Below are 17,547 nucleotides of genomic sequence, written 5' to 3' on the forward strand. Positions count from 1 at the left end.
CTTCATACTTTGGTGAGAGATTACTCCACACCAAACATCTTGGCCAAAAATAGCAGATCTACAATCTCACATCGCACTTGTAGATGGGCCATTTTCAGGAAATGTTCAGGATGCTAGGGTTCAAGTGGTTAATGCTAATCTAATCTTAGTGTATTTTTAGAAGTAAATCAGGCTTAATTGCCCCCCCCCCCCCCCCTCCCAATGTCAGCTGTTCAGCAGTGCGTTGATGCTCTCTCAGACTGCCAGTGTCTTCCTTCCAGGGAATTCTGGGAAATAGTTTGGAAGAACTCCCGGTCAGCTGGAACAATCATATGTGAAGTGTCTACCAACCAACCATAGTTCTGGTCCGCTGGGCCTTTGAGTCCAGCTCCACCTGTTAGTGTCTGTCCCCTGCTTAACACCCCCCACCCCACCCCCTCATAGAACCACCCAGAGCAGCAGCTGGGTGACACATGCTCCCATGCAGTCCAACCTCCTCCTCCTGTGGAGCCTCAAATATCTTCCACCTCGCTCCATGCATTTAATTTTAGACTCTCCAACAACAGGCTGGAGAGAAGAGACAACGTCACAACACTCTGGCTTCACTCATTGCGCTGTACCACCTGCTGCAGCTGACAGCTTTTATCTTTAAGGTTGCAGCTTTTATTTTTTGTCTCTGTTTATCTCTTCAATAGAAGTAAGAAGTTTAATGTTTTCTCTTCAATAGAAGTAAGTACTTTAAAGTATTCTTCTCTAATAGAAGTAAGACGTTAGATTCGAAGCAGCATGTCTGCTAGGGACAGAGATCTAGACGAGGACATGGAGGAGGAAGAGCTGGACGAAGACGAGCTCCTGGCCATGTTGTCTCCAGAGGAACTGAAGGAGCTCCAGAGCGAGATGGACACCATCGCTCCGGATGAGAGGGTCCCGGTGGGCCAGAGGCAGAAGGACCAGACCGAGAAGCCTCCGACCGGGACCTTCGACCACCGCAGCCTGGTGGACTATATGTACTGGGAGAAGGAATCTACACGCATGGTGGAGGAGGAGAGAGTTCCTGCTACACTACTGCCTAGTCAGGTAATATTATAATATTATAGCCTATTATATGCTATATATTCTTGTATTCTTTATTTTGTTTTACTGAGAATAAGATTAGAAATACGTTTAGGGTTATGTATAGTTTTACTGGGGTTAAGTTTAGGAAAAGGGTTACGCTTTGGCACCGTTTTACTGAGGTTAAGGTTAGGTTTACCGTTTAAGCATAATTCACTTAGGTTATACTTTAGGAATACCAAGCTGACGTTCCGCCGGCTAACTGTACGCCCGGTGTGAGTTGGTAAAAGGGCGACTTTGTTGGTATTCCTGGGCCCTGGTTGGTTATAGCCTGGTTCCAGACTAATCTGGTTGGCTCTACACCGCTTTGTGAAGTCCTCACACAATTGAGAGGGACCAGAGTTAATCTGCATAGGGCAAAATGTATTGGGAAGGCAGATGAAGGCTGGCTATGCAAGGCTAGGCTACCATAGCAATCATATGGGAGTCAAACCATTAAAACCTTGAAAGCATTTTATATTGTTGCGTTGACAATTCAAAAATAGCCGATCTACTATTTTTGAACATTTTTAAAAAATATATTGAAAGTATGAGAACTACTGATTTAAAAGGTGTCTTAAAGGTGGTTTAAGTCTAACTCTAACCCTATTCTGTTTCTTTGCCTTCATCAGAAAATTCTTAATGAGGAAGCAGAGAGGAAAGAGGAAGAAGAGAGGAAGGAGGAAGAAGAGAGGAAAGAGGAAGAAGAGAGGAAGGAGGAAGAAGAGAGGAAAAAGGAAGCAGAGTGGAAAAAGGCAGCGGAGAGGAAAAAGGAAGCAGAGAGGAAAAAGGAAGCAGAGAGGAAAGAGGAAGCAGAAGCAGAGAGAAAAGAGGAAGCAGAGAGGAAAAGGGAAGCTGTCAGGAAAGAGGAAGAGGAAGTAGTGGAGGAAGAGGAGGCTGGCAGAGGTGGAGGAGAGGAAGTGGTCGAGGAAATCATCGAGGAAGTGGAGGAGGAAGAGGAACAGGAAGCGCCAGAGGCCGAGGAGGAAGAAGTGGTCAAACCAGCCGCAGAAAAAAGCGAAGGTGAAGAAGAAGACAGTCCAAAAGCTCAGAATAACAACAACAAACAGCAACCATCTCCAGAACCACAGAAGAAGAAGGAGCCCTCGGAGTGTCTAGACTCAAATCAAAGTTCGCCACTAATTCAAGACGGAGAAGAAGAAGCTCAGTTCTCCAGAGACGTCCCGGCTTCCTCGTCTCTGAACAAAACCAACGAAGAAAACCCCCCGGCGGAGAGAGTGGAGGTGAAGAAGATCAACAAACTGAAACTCCCGACTCTGTCGCTGCCAGGGATGATGGGAGGGGGCGGGGCCATCAAGCTGACCTCCAGACCGTCTGGAAACGAGACCAACCTGGACACCACTCTGGACAAGATACGCAAGAACAACCCCAGTGTTACCGAGGTATAATAATAATAATAATAATATTAATAATAATAATAATAATAATAATAGATCAATAATTGTAAGAATAATACCGTAATAGACTCATGCAGAGTTTTAACATGTAATTTAGATACTACTCTACTCTCTGACACTCAGAGTAACAGACCTTGAAATGGTCCATTTAGAACCGACTCAAGGAATAGTCATTGGACACACATTTCAAATGTACAGAATATTATTTAGATAACATGTTGTTTAGGCAGATGCTATGTTACCTGGTATCCTATAGTTTCAAATGTACAGATGCTATAGGTTCATTGTTAACCCGATCCTAGTTTACAGAGACACTACACTGTCTCTCTGCATTCAGTTCAATTAATTTCCAGCTCCTTAATGGGGTGCATACATTGTGCATTAGTGTAATTTGGCAAGACCAGGGAAAAAGTCCATGGCACAAGTTGTCAAGTCCAAGATGCTGGAAAAGGGGACAGGGAGAAGCATAATGCTTATCGAGCCCTACCCCTGACGGACGGACGGACGGACGGACGGACGGACGGACGGACGGACAGTCGCAATAAATAACAGTTACAATAAATTCTATGTAGGTGCATACCTTGTTTACTGTAAGTCACTCTGGATAAATGTGTCTGATATATGACTCAATTTTAAATTCCAGGTCAACCTCAACAACATTGAGAACATTCCCAAGGCCATGCTCCTGGACTACGTGGACGCCCTGAAGAAGAACAAGCACGTGAAGACCTTTAGCATCACCAACACGGGCGTGGACGAGAACATCGCCTTCAACCTGGCCAACATGCTTCGTGAGAACCGCAGCATCGCCACGCTCAACATCGAGTCCAACTTCGTGACGGGGAAGGGCATCGTGGCCATCATCCGCTGCCTCCAGTTCAACGAAACGCTGACGGAGCTGCGCTTCCACAACCAGAGACACATGCTGGGACACAGCGCCGAGATGGAGATCTCACGGCTGCTGAAGGCCAACAATACCCTCCTGAAGATGGGGTAAGTTGTTCCTTAAATACTCTGTTGAAGATGGGGTAAGTCGCCCTTAAAGATGGAGTGCCTTGATTTTTCCACCCCCTAAAACTTGATCATCGATTACCGTATGGGGATACTAGGAGAAGATTATACTAGGGGAAGATTTTTTTAGTGGTGCAACCACTCCTATACGGAGCTTTGTGTGTCTCTGGCTGGCTGGCTGGCTTGTGTTCCTGTATCCCTGGGTCCCTGTGTCCGAGCACGAAAATAGTGTTTGGTTGGTTTTCATCACCAAATGTCACTGTTGTGCAGCCTAATACACACACACACACATATTAACTGTATATATGTTGATTTTGGGTGTGACAGTACAGTACAGTGACACTACAGTACAGTTCAGTACTGTACAGTACAGTACAGTAGAGGGACCCCCTGGGGACCCCCACACGGTAACTCTGTCATTTCTCAACCGTTTCGGACGTGGGACGGCTCACCGTCCACGGCTCGCCGCCCACAGAAAGTGGTAAAATTATGTTTTAATGGCCACATTAAAACATAATTTTACCACTTTCTGTACACTTTTTTTTAAATCACACCCATGTGAACTTAAGCCTCGCCCACAGTGTATGATAATGGGGGAGGGGTTAGAGGAGGGGTTAGGGTGATGATGTCACTATTAGGGTAGCCTGGAACTCACCTATGCTTTCTATGGCATAGGCAGCTCCCGGCAGGATCCGCCGGCAGAAACTGTGCGCAGCTGCTGGACATGAGACTAATTACTTAGAGCGACAGAGAGAGAGAGGAGTGTGTGTGTGTACGGGTGTGCGTGTGTGCGTCAATTTAACAAAGGTGCAGACAATCAGAAATCAGCAGAGAGTGATCGACGTTTGCGCTACTCTATGCCAATTTGAAGTGGACTCGGACCCAGACTTTTTTTTCTCCCTGGAAATAAAAACGTCTGGGTTTCCGAGGCTACTATTAGGGTGATGATGTCACTGAAGTGGTGTATTTCGAGTGGGCCTTTTGACTCAAAGGCTTTCAAAATACACACAGAATACATATTTGAATATTATAACCACACCTGGGAGTCTCCGTAGATACATACAAAACAGAAAAAGTACAAAATACATGGCACTAATAATAAATGTATTAATGTACAGGTACCACTTTGAGCAGCCGGGGCCCAGGATGGTGGTGACCAACCTGCTGACCAGGAACCTGGACCGTCAAAGGCAGCTGAGGAAAGAGGAGCAGAGACTGCAGGAGGTCCGGGAGAAGAAGGAGGTCATGCAGATGTACGAGAACAGCCTCAACCTGCCTCCTGGTCTGCTGCAGATGTTAGGGTAAGATATAGAACAGCCTCAACCTGCCTCCTGGTCTGCTGCAGATGTTAGGGTAAGATATAGAACGGCCTCAACCTGCCTCCTGGTCTGCTGCAGATGTTAGGGTAAGATATAGAACAGCCTCAACCTGCCTCCTGGTCTGCTGCAGATGTTAGGGTAAGATATAGAACGGCCTCAACCTGCCTCCTGGTCTGCTGCAGATGTTAGGGTAAGATATAGAACGGCCTCAACCTGCCTCCTGGTCTGCTGCAGATGTTAGGGTAAGATATAGAACGGCCTCAACCTGCCTCCTGGTCTGCTGCAGATGTTAGGGTAAGATATAGAACGGCCTCAACCTGCCTCCTGGTCTGCTGCAGATGTTAGGGTAAGATATAGAACGGCCTCAACCTGCCTCCTGGTCTGCTGCAGATGTTAGGGTAAGATATAGAACGGCCTCAACCTGCCTCCTGGTCTGCTGCAGATGTTAGGGTAAGATATAGAACGGCCTCAACCTGCCTCCTGGTCTGCTGCAGATGTTAGGGTAAGATATAGAACGGCCTCAACCTGCCTCCTGGTCTGCTGCAGATGTTAGGGTAAGATATAGAACGGCCTCAACCTGCCTCCTGGTCTGCTGCAGATGTTAGGGTAAGATATAGAACGGCCTCAACCTGCCTCCTGGTCTGCTGCAGATGTTAGGGTAAGATATAGAACGGCCTCCTGGTCTGCTGATGTTAGGGTAAGATCAACCTGCCTCCTGGTCTGCTGCAGATGTTAGGGTAAGATCAACCTGCAGATGCTTTTGTGTGACCCTGAATTATGATCAAGTAGGACCGTTAATTTACACGAAAAACAAAAACAAATAGTTAAAGATTGCGTGCCACGATTTGTTTCCACCCTAAAACATGATCAAGGTATTATTATAATATAAGGAGGAAGAACTTTTTCCAAAAAGTGTATAGTATTTGTTAAAATCATGCTTTTATGTGGACACGCGGCACACGCCCACCAGTTCATTAAGTATGCCTGGTTTGCCTGGTGGGGGGTGATGGGTGGTGATCCACCTTAACTGAAGCTGCACCCACAGCTGTAGTTGTATGATAAAGGGGGAGGGGTTAGGGGAGGGGCTGATACTGTGATGTCACTATATTACTGTTTATTTCATTGGCCCGTTTGACTGTCAAGGGTTCAGCCTCCAGGAAGAAACCCAAAATACAAAGTTAATACACCATTGCACATAAAAACGACTCCAGGGTGTCTAATGAAGTACTGTCACCTCACCTAGACACATGAAAAACTGGAAAAAATACAAAAAATGTGGCACAAAATGTGGAGATATATAAGAGGTTTCTGCCTCCTCAGGTACATCCCCCCCATCGAGGTGCTGCAGCAACATGGTCTGGTTCCCCCCGACGAGATCCTGCGCAAGAACGGCGTGGTTCTGCCCAACGTGGAACACCTCAGAGAACCACAAGAGAACAACAACATGTCTCCGTCCAGGTCACAACAACAACAACATAAACGCACTACAAACAACAACAACATTCCAATGACGCCAATAAACGCAGCAGCGGAACCAGCGGCGAGTCCACTGAAGGATGTCCAGCTCAAAAAGACACCCAAGAAACGTAACCCTCTGTTCGTCATGGACGACGAGCCGGCGGAGAGGTCGTCGCTTCCCAGCATCCAGCTGAGGAAGACGTCCAGAGCCCGGGAGGCGGACGGCGGCGGTGATGACGACTTCATGAAGTACGAGAAGCCCAACCTGAAGGCCGTCCTTCAGACTCTTAAACCTGTCCCTCGACGCAGGGAGCCGGCCATGGTGAACGAGACGCCCCGAGACCATCTGCTCAACCAGATAAAAAAAGGCAACATCGCCTATCTCAAAGCTGTGAGTATATAATATTAACTAATAGTCAAAGTCGTACGATTTATCACACACGTGTTACCGCAGTGAAATTTGTTCTCCAATCTCCGCATTTGACCCATCTCTTGGAGCGGTGAGCCGCATCCAAGGAGTGGTGAGCTGCAGCCGTGCCGTGCTTGGGAATCATTTGATTAGTTGATTTGACCCCCCAATTCAACCCATTTGGGTAGGCTCTAATGATGGCCAAAACAGGTCAAACAGAGTCACTGATATATCTTCTTTCTCTCAGTGGTGGAAAGTTACTAATTACATTACAGGGGTCATCGCCATGTTGGCTTGTGGTGGACATTTTTGTCAAAATAAATGTTTTGCCGCGGAGGCGCGGACATACAAAATGAGTGGACAATAATATTACCAGAAACACATAAAGAGCTAGCCCTGAATGACCATACTGTAACAGGTCTGTAACTCTGAGTGTACAAATGGAACCGGATGGACCCTTACGGATACATTTGTTTCCATTTGTACACTCTCAGAGTTAAGGGGGTCCTTGCAAATAATATGTTTGAGAACCAGTAGTAGTTGGACTCCTAATATGCCATATACAGTAGTGTCATAGTAAATAAGTGTCATACATATTCTGATGAAAACCTGGAGACTTGACATTCAGTAATTGGGTCTTATATAATAAAAATAATAATAATAAACATTTGCCTTTGCCACGGACACATTTGTCTGTGTACGGACACCCCTGCTTAAGTACAAATTTGAGGTATTTGTAGTTTACTTGAGTAATTCCAATTTCCAATATTTTTACTTGTACTCCACTACATCTTGGATCCAAATATTGTACTTTTACTCCACTACATTCATTAGAAAATAGTACTACTATAGTTACTTTGTAGATTTTGATTATTACAAAAACAAAAACGGTAACCACTTCAGCCCTATACTGTAGGCCTACATTTCGCCCATTTGAAAATCGCAGATGTACAAGCTCACAATGCGACGCATCGTCACACATTGTACCAGACAGTGGCCTTGTGGTTAGAGGGTCCGCCCTGAAACTGGGAGGTTGGGGTTCGATCCCCGGCCAGGTCATACCAAAGACTGTAAAAATTGTACCTAATTACTCCCTGCTTGGTACTCAGCATCAATACATTTGAAAACTTGAAATGGGACATTGTGCACAATGAGTACTTTTACTTTTGGTACTTTAAGTACCTTTTGAAACCAATACTTTTGTACTTTGAATTACAGACTTTTACTTGTAACAGAGCAGTTCTATATTGCAGTATTGATACTTTTACTTAAAGGACCACTTCACCACTTTTGAACTTATCTTCATATAATTGGTCCTCACTAATGTTCATGATAAAATATCACAATTTGTTCCTACTCGGTCTGTGTCTCATAGGAGGGCTGTGGGCAGTTCAGAAACCCGTCCACCAGTGACATCATTGCTAGGCAGATTTTTTTTTTATTATCGTGAGAACGATGGCTTCCATTATCGCATTGCAACTTTTCACGAATAGTTAGCCTGCAGTTTCTATTAGCTTGAATTCACCATCGATGATGTCACCGGTGGACGGGTTTCTGAACTGACCACAGCCCTCCTATGAGACGCATAGACCGAGTAGGAAAAAATTGTAGTATTTTATCATGAACATTAGTGAGATGAAAGCAGGTTGAAAAGTGGTGAAGTGGTCCTTTAACATGTGAGTACTTTTTCCACCATTATCTTTGTCTCTCTTCTTCTTCCTCCTCCTCTTATTACATTATCTTTGTCTCTCTCTACAGACTCCACTTCCCAAACAGTTGGAATCTCCTGAAACAAGTCTCTTCTAAAATAATACATCCATATTCCAGTTACTGTGTATTTTAAACATGTTTAATGTCTTCCTTCTGTTAGTATATTTACCGTTATCATATAGTTTTAAGGCTGTTTAGCAAAACAAAATAGCACTGAATTATATGAATTAATGTATTGTGTTATCTATGTATGTATCTATTAGTATTGAATAATTCTTAGTGTTTGTTGGAATAAATTAAATAAAACAAAGACTGGAGTTAAAGGTCTGTTGCCATGTTGCTTGTAAATAAGTGGTAATTGTGGGTTTAATAATTGTTTTGGTCTTGTTTCTAAAGTGTAGTTTATTATTTGGGTCTTGTTTCTAAAGTGTAGCTATTTGGGTCTTGTTTCTAAAGTGTAGTTGATTATTTGGGCTTGTTTCTAAAGTGTAGTTGTTTATTTGGTCTTATTTCTAAAGTGTAGTTCTTTATTTGGGACTTGTTTCTAAAGTGTATAGTTGATTATTTGGTCTTGTTTCTAAAAGGTAGTTTCCTAATGTTTAAACCAGCTGGTTCTCAAACATTTTCATATCAAGGACCCCATGTATTTGTCTGCAGACCCCCATCTGAATATATGTTGTGCCAGGGACCCCCATTAAAATGTTTCAAAAAACATTCCAGTGCCTTTGTTTTAAAACATGTCAGGGTCCATTTGGTTTCATTTGTGTCCGGGTATAGTATAGTCAGTAGAGCTCTTGCCTTTGGACCACCAGGTCATGGGTTCCATCCCAGGCGTATGAGTAGCACAGCTTGGGGCGTATGGCAAGTACACTCTGAGTTATGGTGGTCCTGAAATGCAAACGTTTGAGAACCACTATGCTACACTAAACAGAACAGAGCCTTTATTAGTATCATTGGTAACACCTGTGAAGGAAGTATAAAGGAAGAGGTCCAATGTCTGTCCAATATGGCTGCTGTGCAGAGAGCTCTTCTTTTTAGGGGCGCTAGCCCCTCCTATGCCCAGCTCTGTCTGTTTGTGTGAACACAAACACGATGATTTGATTGGCTGATCACCCCATAACGATGATTTGATTGGCTGAACAAAGCACATATTGGGCGCAAGCACATCGTCGCGTCAAAAAACGCCTAGAGCAGGCGTCTCTTCCGGGTTTTTAAACAGCTGGTGGATGGAAATGACGCTCACGTGCGGCTGCAACTTGGCGCTCAGGATGGTGAACCAATATGATCCAATGCAATGATCCCGACAGCACCCGCCCTCCATACCAGGGCCAGGCTATGATGATGTATAGTATGATGATAAGAGCGTCCCTCACTTCACACAAGTGTGATTTTTAATATCCAATTGTCTACCACCAATATTAAAATTCTGAAAATTCTGTTGTGCCTTACAGGTAATGAATGAATGAATGAATGAATGAATGAATGAATGAATGAATACATGAATATTGTGGACAAAGGATGTGTTTAAAAAAACAAATGACAATAAGGTCTGCTTCCTTAAAGATTGTCAACTTTTATTATCATGGTTGACAGTCAGCTGTGTTTACACTCAATGCTATTGATAATGTTATTAATGTGTTTACACTCAATGCTATTAATGTGTGTTTACACGATCAATACTCAAACACAGAACTGAATTATACCATAATCCATGACTTTATAGCAGGAGTTTTTTTGCTCAGCTGAGAGAGAATATCAGACCTACAAGCTCACAACAAGTCGCAGCTTGTAGATCTGCTATTTTCTGCTAATGTTCCCCCCAGAATAGGGACTATTAACACAGGGGTTAATAAAAGTGTTTGAGTAACTCTGAGGACCCCCTGTTGAAGACCCCTGATACAGACTTTATAGTATCATCCGTTTGAGATTAGCATGCACACACTTAATGTTAATGTGACAAATATCCGCACTTCATGTGAGAAACGTCAAAATATAAAATGCACGTCATTATCTTTTCTACTTTACAAGGATAATAATTAGATTATATTCATTACTGTAACAGAACATAATGTAAATTCCACAGTAACATTAATGTTTAGTTATTTACTAATGCAGGGGAGACACAATACAGATGTCGGTGTAATATTGTAATATGTGTGCTTTTGAAAACATCAGCACTTTATTATTTTCTAGGCATGCTCTATTATGAAAATACAAACACATGAGATTCAAATGTAAAAGAAAAACAGACATGAATAACAAATGAAATGAATTCAACCAATACAAATGCATGTGCCGTCCATTTTAAATATTGCATAGCTGTGATCAGGAGGTTTTTTTTACTGAATGTTCAGAAATCCTCACAAAAATAATAATGCTTTCATGCTCTGCCAAGAAAATAGGCGATCTAAAAGCTTGTAGATTGGCTATTTTCGGAGCATGGCAACGTAATTTTAGTCATCATAGCTTCGTTTTTATTTTGTTTGTCATTTTTCCTCATCGTTTTAGATATGAACTGCGCCACCATCATACAGCAAATTACAAATCGGGCTTAAGAGTGCTTAATATCAAATATGTTAATTATATATTCTATTATGTTAATTGGTTAGGTCACATAAATATACAAACTGAAGAGATAACCAGGTCTCGGAATTGAACTCCTCTCAAATAAACATGATTCCAACATGAAGGATATTATAATATTATTATTGCTATTAGCTCATATTTTGGTATTTCCAGTAACATTTGACTGCATTTCACCACCTGGGGGGAAAGAACAGAATTATTATGAGGAAGAGAAATGATATAGTTCAAATTTCCTATATTTATTCAGTTATTTGGACACATTTTATAATATTTCCAAGCTGCAGTACATGTATATCTAATTGCCTTAGCATGCAAATAGACATTACTTCTGACATGCAGTCAAGTGAAATAAATACCGTCTCTCTAAACCATCAGATTGTTAAATGAGATAAATAAAGTCCCTCTCTTAAACCATGACACTGATTAACTCAACTTCATGTAAATGTTGTGTTTTGGTTTAACTAGCATGGTTTTCTCTTTTCATTGAACAGAGGAGAACGTTGGCGTCTGTGTTTCCATTTGTATCATTCATACAGTGGAGTGTGCAAACTTAACAGCATGTAAACCAATATTAGACAAAGGGTGATTTAGCACTACATAGATAGCATAAATAATAAGGGTAATAATAATAATAATACACAACACAACCTCTTAAAGCTCATTTTATATCCAGTATAAATGTGTCATTAATAATAGATTATCTAACAATACAATATGATGACAAAAAAAATTAAAAACAAAAAATCCATCCCTCCCTCATCCTCTCATGCCAGATTTATGCTTCCCCGTACGACGGTGCTGCGCGCCCCACATAACCGACCTACAGCTGTGGGTGTCATGTTGAGGCGCGCAGCACCGCCATTTGTTTGTTTGACACAAAGATCAAATATGTTTAGTTTGTAGAATCGCTTCCCATTGGTCAGCGCTGGATGAGTCAAAGGTCAAGTTAAACTTTCTTGTCCATATAAGGGACATTTGGCTATGGGTGTTTGGGTTGTGTGTCCACTTGTTCTCACTGCTCCGTTTGTGTTGAGATCTGGAGAGTAACATTTCATAATGGTATGGCACCAGATCTACAGGATGGTACCATTTCATAATGGTACCATCCCTCTAGTAATGGCACTGATAACTAATATTTGACCTTTCGGTTAGGTTTAACCCATTTTTGGGGGGGTAGGGGGCTCTCTAAGAAGATCTGTGGATGGGTGGGGTTAGGGGGGGGGGGTTCAGAGGTCACTCCTTGTTCAACGTGCTCTCTATGAAGTGTGTGAGTGTGTGTGTGTGTGTGGGGTTCAGAGGTCACTCCTTGTTCAACGTGCTCTCTATGAAGTGTGTTGTGAGTGTGTGTGTGTGTGTGGGGTTCAGAGGTCACTCCTTGTTCAACGTGCTCTCTATGAAGTGTGTTGTGAGTGTGTGTGTGTGTGTGGGGGGGTTCAGAGGTCACTCCTTGTTCAACTTGCTCTCTATGGTGTGTGTGTGTGTGTGGTCAGGTCACTCCTTGTTCAACTTGCTCTCTATGAAGTCCTGGATCTTGTTCATCCGGTCCTCCTGCTGGTCCAGGAGATCCATGATGACGCCCATGGGTGTCCTCTTCAGCCCCGCCCCCTCGATCTTGTTCTCCAGACGGTTCTTCATGTTCCTCAGCCTCAGAGAGGCATGCACCAGCATCACTGTAGGCCCAGGAGAACAAGGGGTTAAATATCACCACACACACACACACACACACACACACATGATGGATTTGATTACAGCAGCTGTTATCGTGTTGTGTTGATGGTTGTCATAGATTGTTGAATTGGACACAGTGTTTTTAGCAGGCTGATGTCATGCTGTGTGTGCGTGTGTGTGTGTGTGTGTGTGTGTAACCCATTCTAACTAATAGGAGCACATTCAAAGTCTTAGACTCCACCTAGTGGTGGAGGACGGGTACTTCACCTCCCATTTTTGAGGAGCGGCTAGCCCCTCCTATACAGGTTAAATGTTTGTTTTAAAAACGCCATTGACAATGAAAGGAAATGTACGTCATATTGTCCCTCATTGTCTCTTTATTGTTAATGGCATTTAATGTTTGTGTTGGCAGTTTGGCACCGTTTGTTTTACATCACCATTACATCACCTAATCAACATGAGTTAGACTTTAATATATTAGCGCCCCTCACTTCACAGGTGTGATTTTTAAAGAAATATTCCACTCAGGTTAACAAAGTACACACTTGTTTTCACCAGAGTGTAGCAGATGTAAACAAAGTACACACTTGTTTTCACCAGAGCAGTGAAGCTTTTGTGCGCCTTCCTGCTTTAAATGTAAAGTTGTAAAGGATAGTTTACTTTCATAGGGGCCTCACAGTGGAACTGACAACCAATCTGAGGTCTTTTAAACAGTAGACTGGCGTTGAAATAGACCCATGCCCATTCTAACCAATCGGCGGCACCTACGGGCGGGATCTTGGCGAGACCGGGTGTGATTGCATCGAGAAGCACCTGTTGCAATTGTATTTCCCAACGCCTTAAAATTGGAAAATCGTCTTATATTCCTGAAAGCAAGCGGAGAGATGATCTACACGTCCGACACGATAGTGAGGTTTTAAAGTAGTATTAAATCTAAGCTATCAGGCTTTCGTTAACACTTTCCTCCGTTGGCAGGGTTAGTGTTTACTTTCCTGCTGGCGCAGATCTACTATACATCATGTTGTGTTTATCCTTGAACTGTGTAACCATGTTGATTTATTGCATTTCAAATAAATCAAATACACCACCCCAGAGCTATAGTGAGTGTTTTATTACCAGACATTCTTGATACTAATAGTACTAAAGGTCAACATTTAGGGTCTAAAAAAAAGCCCAAACCACACCAAAGGGTCTGGTTGGGACAAAACGGTTTTTAAGGTAGACCACACCAATGCAACTCATTGCAACTCAATAAGTTAGACCTCTCATTCTAATGGACATGGTTTGCTTTCAGTGATCTGAGAAATCACTGCCGGCATAACAAGTTGTTGAAACAAGTTTTTTTTAATGCACTGGTGCATAAAGTTAAGCACTGGTGAAGTGAAGTTAAAATATTGTCTGTTGTCTTTTAAACGTGCTATTACTTCTACCAGTGGAGTAAATGGTGCATTTATATAGTAAAATAAGTAAATGGTGCATTTATATAGCACCTTTACATAGATTGTGCATCACACACACACATTTGTACACCGATGCCGGAGGAAACCATGTAAGGCACCAACCTACACATCGGGAGCAATTAGGGGTTCAGAGTCTTGCTCAAGGACACTTCGACACAAGATCAGGGGGAGCCCGGGATCGAACTGGGAACCTTCCGGTTCACAACAGGCAACTCTACCCCTGAGCCATTGCCGCCCCAAGTGTAGTGGTGTGTTGATGTCAGGCAGCTTTTCAATGTGTTTAATTATTTAAGTTAATTCATAGTGACAGAGGAACTGTACTGATGCCAATGCGTTTCCTACCGTAATGACAGGAACTGATAGAACTGGTTTATTTAACAGATCAGTTATTTATGCATCATCATTCTGCTCAATGGTTTTCACCAGAATTAATTCAACCAAGATGAACACTTTCCCATGAGGCGAGTACAATATCCAGACACCACTTCAGCCTGTAGCACTGCAATGTAATAGTAAAGCAGTCTTATGCATCATATCATATCATATCATATCAAATCATACGAGGTTATTTAGATGTTATGTAGGCCTACTAGAGGTTAGCATATTTAGAGTATGCTCACGCACCTTTATACAGTACCTCATCACAGGTTTATGTGTAAATATGTCGATTTGTTTTGACCTCGTCTCTTTTCATGATCTCCTTTAAGGCTTTAACCCTTGCCCCCACCCTTTTAGTCCATATTTCACCCACTCTTTAACTTTGTAAATCTGTGCTGTGACAATAAATCTGTGTGTGCATTTACTCACAGAGTAGAGGGAAGGTCAGGCCGAAGATGAACACCATCACTCCTCCACACAGAGACAACAGGAAGTAGGAGGTTCCCATCACCGCCACCATGAAGAGCGTCGGGTTCTTCTTCTTGAAGTTCTTGATCATCGATTTGTTCTCTCCAGCCCAGACCGACCCCATGAACACCAGGGTCACCACTGTACCCCCCAGGAACATACCCATAGGGTTGAGGAACCTGAAAATAATATGAATGTATAATATATTAACATGAAGACTAGAGTGACCACCTAGATCTGTTCTTATCCCAGAAACTGGGAGGTTGGGGTTCGATCCCCAGCTGGGTCACTCACCTGTACCTGATGACTGTAAAAATGGGACTGGAGGGTTGTTATTGGGTGGTTAGATCAACTACAAAATATTCCCAAACGCAGCACGGCTGTGGCTCACCGCTCCAAGACATGGGTCTAACGCGGAGAACAAATTTTGTATGCATGTGACAAATAGTAGGACTTTAACCGGAACCTTCTCTCCAGCCCAGACCTACCCCACGAAGACTAGACTGACCACGGTACTTCCTTGGAACATCCCCACTCCCCAGAGGGTTCAGGAACTTAGAACAATATAATTCATCATATTGTAACGCTGGGGGTACCAATTACTCATGTATGTTCTTCTATTACTTTGATTGAGGGAGGTGTCACTGTTTGGGTATTGGCTACATGTGTGCCTGGGAGGAAAAAATAAGACAAGGAAGTTCTGGGTTGTTCTGTGGTGTGAGAGACTGGACTGAGTTGACTGGGAGACACGGTACGTTCTGATATGATTAGCTTTGGGCTAGCCACCCTGTGTTTATTTGTTTTTACATCAGTGACCCTCAACCTCAGGTTAGTTTGTGCTGCTACGGCAAGGGAATAAATCTGGGCTCAGTATGTTTGAGCTAGCAACTTGAACATCGTTCCCTCGCCTCGTCTGATTATAAATTACTACATTGTAAAATTGTAAATGCAAAATGTATTTACCAGTAAGTAACGGTGGTACAGTGGCATGAGAACCATATAAAGAGTATCAGTCATACATAAATAGATTGTTAGTCATATATAAATGTTTTAATCATGACTCATGATGGGTGTGTGTATGTGGGCGGGGGGTCAGAAAAGAATGCAGCCTCATTTAAGCCCCATTCATCATACCCCATCGTACGGCCGTCTCTCTCTCACACACACACACACACACACACGATAAAGCCCAAAAGCTCTACTAGTTAGCTCAACTGTCAGTTCTTACCCTGGCCTGTGCTTACCCTGCTATGAACGCACCAGGATGGTAATAATAAATATTATAAATATAACTATAACTTACCCTACTATGATAAGGACTATATTAATATATTATATTAGTCTTACCCTACTATGATGAAGACCATGATAGCTGCCAGGAAGTAGTTGGTCTGGTAGTACAGCAGGTTGTTTATAACTCTGTTGTTCCATTTGGTCAGATCTCCAAAGTCCGGCTTGGCGAAGCGGTCAGAACCTGGACAGTGGAGACAAGTGGTTATATATATTCTCATCCTATACTTACTACCTGGGGGTTAAGTCATCCCATGGTTAATTAATATATGATAATAAACAATAACTATATTATTATTCTACTACGAACCTGGGCAGAAGTCATCCCATGGTCTGAGAGGAGCCAGCTCCATCCTGCCTGACGCCATGTTGGATCCAAAGCAGAGTAGACCGTCCAAACTGTCTGCGTTCCGTTCTGTCCTGTGGTTCTGTCTGTCTCTTTCTTTCTGACAGTTCTGGTCAGCTGATCAGGCCTGTTCAGCACCAGCTGACACATGCAAACATGTGTTGCCAGATTTCTATGAAAACAAGCCCAAAAGAAGCAACTAAACACATGAGAGTTACAGGACTTTAAAACTGCATTGGATATTTGATTTTTTTTAAATAGCAGATCTGCTATATTAGATAGATAGATAGATAGATAGATAGATAGATAGATAGATAGATAGATAGATAGATAGATAGATAGATAGATAGATAGATAGATAGATAGATAGATAGATAGATAGATAGATAGATAGATAGATAGATAGAACACTGCAGCAGACCAGGAGGCAGGTTGAAGCTGCTCTATATCTTACCCTAACATCTGCAGCAGACCAGGAGGCAGGTTGAGGCTGTTCTCGTACATCTGCATGCGGCCTCCTTCTTCTCCCGGACCTCCTGCAGTCTCTGCTCCTCCTTCCTCCTGGTCAGCAGGTTGGTCACCAGTCACCACCATCCATACCAGCATCCTGGGCCTGATCAGGGCTGATCAAAGTGGTACGTACATTAATACACATTTAATACATGTATTATTATATACATTCATAACACCATCCTGCATCCTGTTGTGCCAAATGTTGTGTCAAATGTGTCAAATAATAAACTAAACTAAACTTTAGACACAAAACAAGCCCAATCAACTACACTTTAGAAACAAGCCCAAATAAACAACTAAACACTTTCACTTTAGAAAAAGACAAAACAAAACAAAAAAACAACAGCAACAGCTGTTGCAACAGCAACCAATATTATATTCAGTGACTTTACAGAAAAACGTCAAATATAAGCATCCAAAATAGCTTATAATAAGCAGACAT

General features: G+C 42.6%; 2 protein-coding genes across 2 annotated transcripts; one reads left to right on the plus strand and one right to left on the minus strand.

Annotated features, from left to right (window-relative positions):
- Window positions 1-552: 552 nt before the first annotated feature.
- Window positions 553-8,584, plus strand: LOC306938411 (leiomodin-3-like). The gene is made up of 6 exons (XM_079522583.1): window positions 553-1,056; window positions 1,704-2,474; window positions 3,133-3,482; window positions 4,619-4,801; window positions 6,140-6,668; window positions 8,445-8,584. The coding sequence occupies exons 1-6, from the start codon at window positions 766-768 to the stop codon at window positions 8,490-8,492; spliced, it is 2,172 nt and encodes a 723-aa protein (XP_079378709.1). The 5' UTR covers window positions 553-765; the 3' UTR covers window positions 8,493-8,584.
- A 3,044-nt stretch (window positions 8,585-11,628) lies between these two features.
- On the minus strand, window positions 11,629-16,706 carry LOC306914663 (PRA1 family protein 3-like). The gene is made up of 4 exons (XM_079491810.1): window positions 16,557-16,706; window positions 16,304-16,430; window positions 14,918-15,135; window positions 11,629-12,652 (listed from the first exon to the last, which is right to left on the minus strand). Exons 1-4 carry the CDS (start codon window positions 16,612-16,614, stop codon window positions 12,474-12,476), a joined length of 582 nt encoding a protein of 193 aa, XP_079347936.1. The 5' UTR covers window positions 16,615-16,706; the 3' UTR covers window positions 11,629-12,473.
- Between the last annotated feature and the right edge of the window lie 841 nt (window positions 16,707-17,547).

Source organism: Electrona antarctica, assembly GCF_951216825.1.
Source record: "Electrona antarctica genome assembly, chromosome: 2".
Taxonomy (NCBI): domain Eukaryota; kingdom Metazoa; phylum Chordata; class Actinopteri; order Myctophiformes; family Myctophidae; genus Electrona; species Electrona antarctica.

Bases quoted from the DNA above. Each gene is read 5' to 3' on its own strand.
- LOC306914663 (XM_079491810.1), bottom strand. From the start codon at position 16,614: ATGGCGTCAGGCAGGATGGAGCTGGCTCCTCTCAGACCATGGGATGAC. The intron at 16,431-16,556 runs GTTCGTAGTAGA...TCCACTGTCCAG, and splicing joins ATGGGATGACTTCTGCCCAG to GTTCTGACCGCTTCGCCAAG. The intron at 12,653-14,917 runs GTGAGTAAATGC...CTGGGCCTACAG, and splicing joins CCTGACCTTCCCTCTACTCT to TGATGCTGGTGCATGCCTCT.
- LOC306938411 (XM_079522583.1), top strand. From the start codon at position 766: ATGTCTGCTAGGGACAGAGATCTAGACGAGGACATGGAGGAGGAAGAG. The intron at 2,475-3,132 runs GTATAATAATAA...TTTAAATTCCAG, and splicing joins ACAACCCCAGTGTTACCGAG to GTCAACCTCAACAACATTGA. The intron at 6,669-8,444 runs GTGAGTATATAA...CTCTCTCTACAG, and splicing joins ACATCGCCTATCTCAAAGCT to ACTCCACTTCCCAAACAGTT.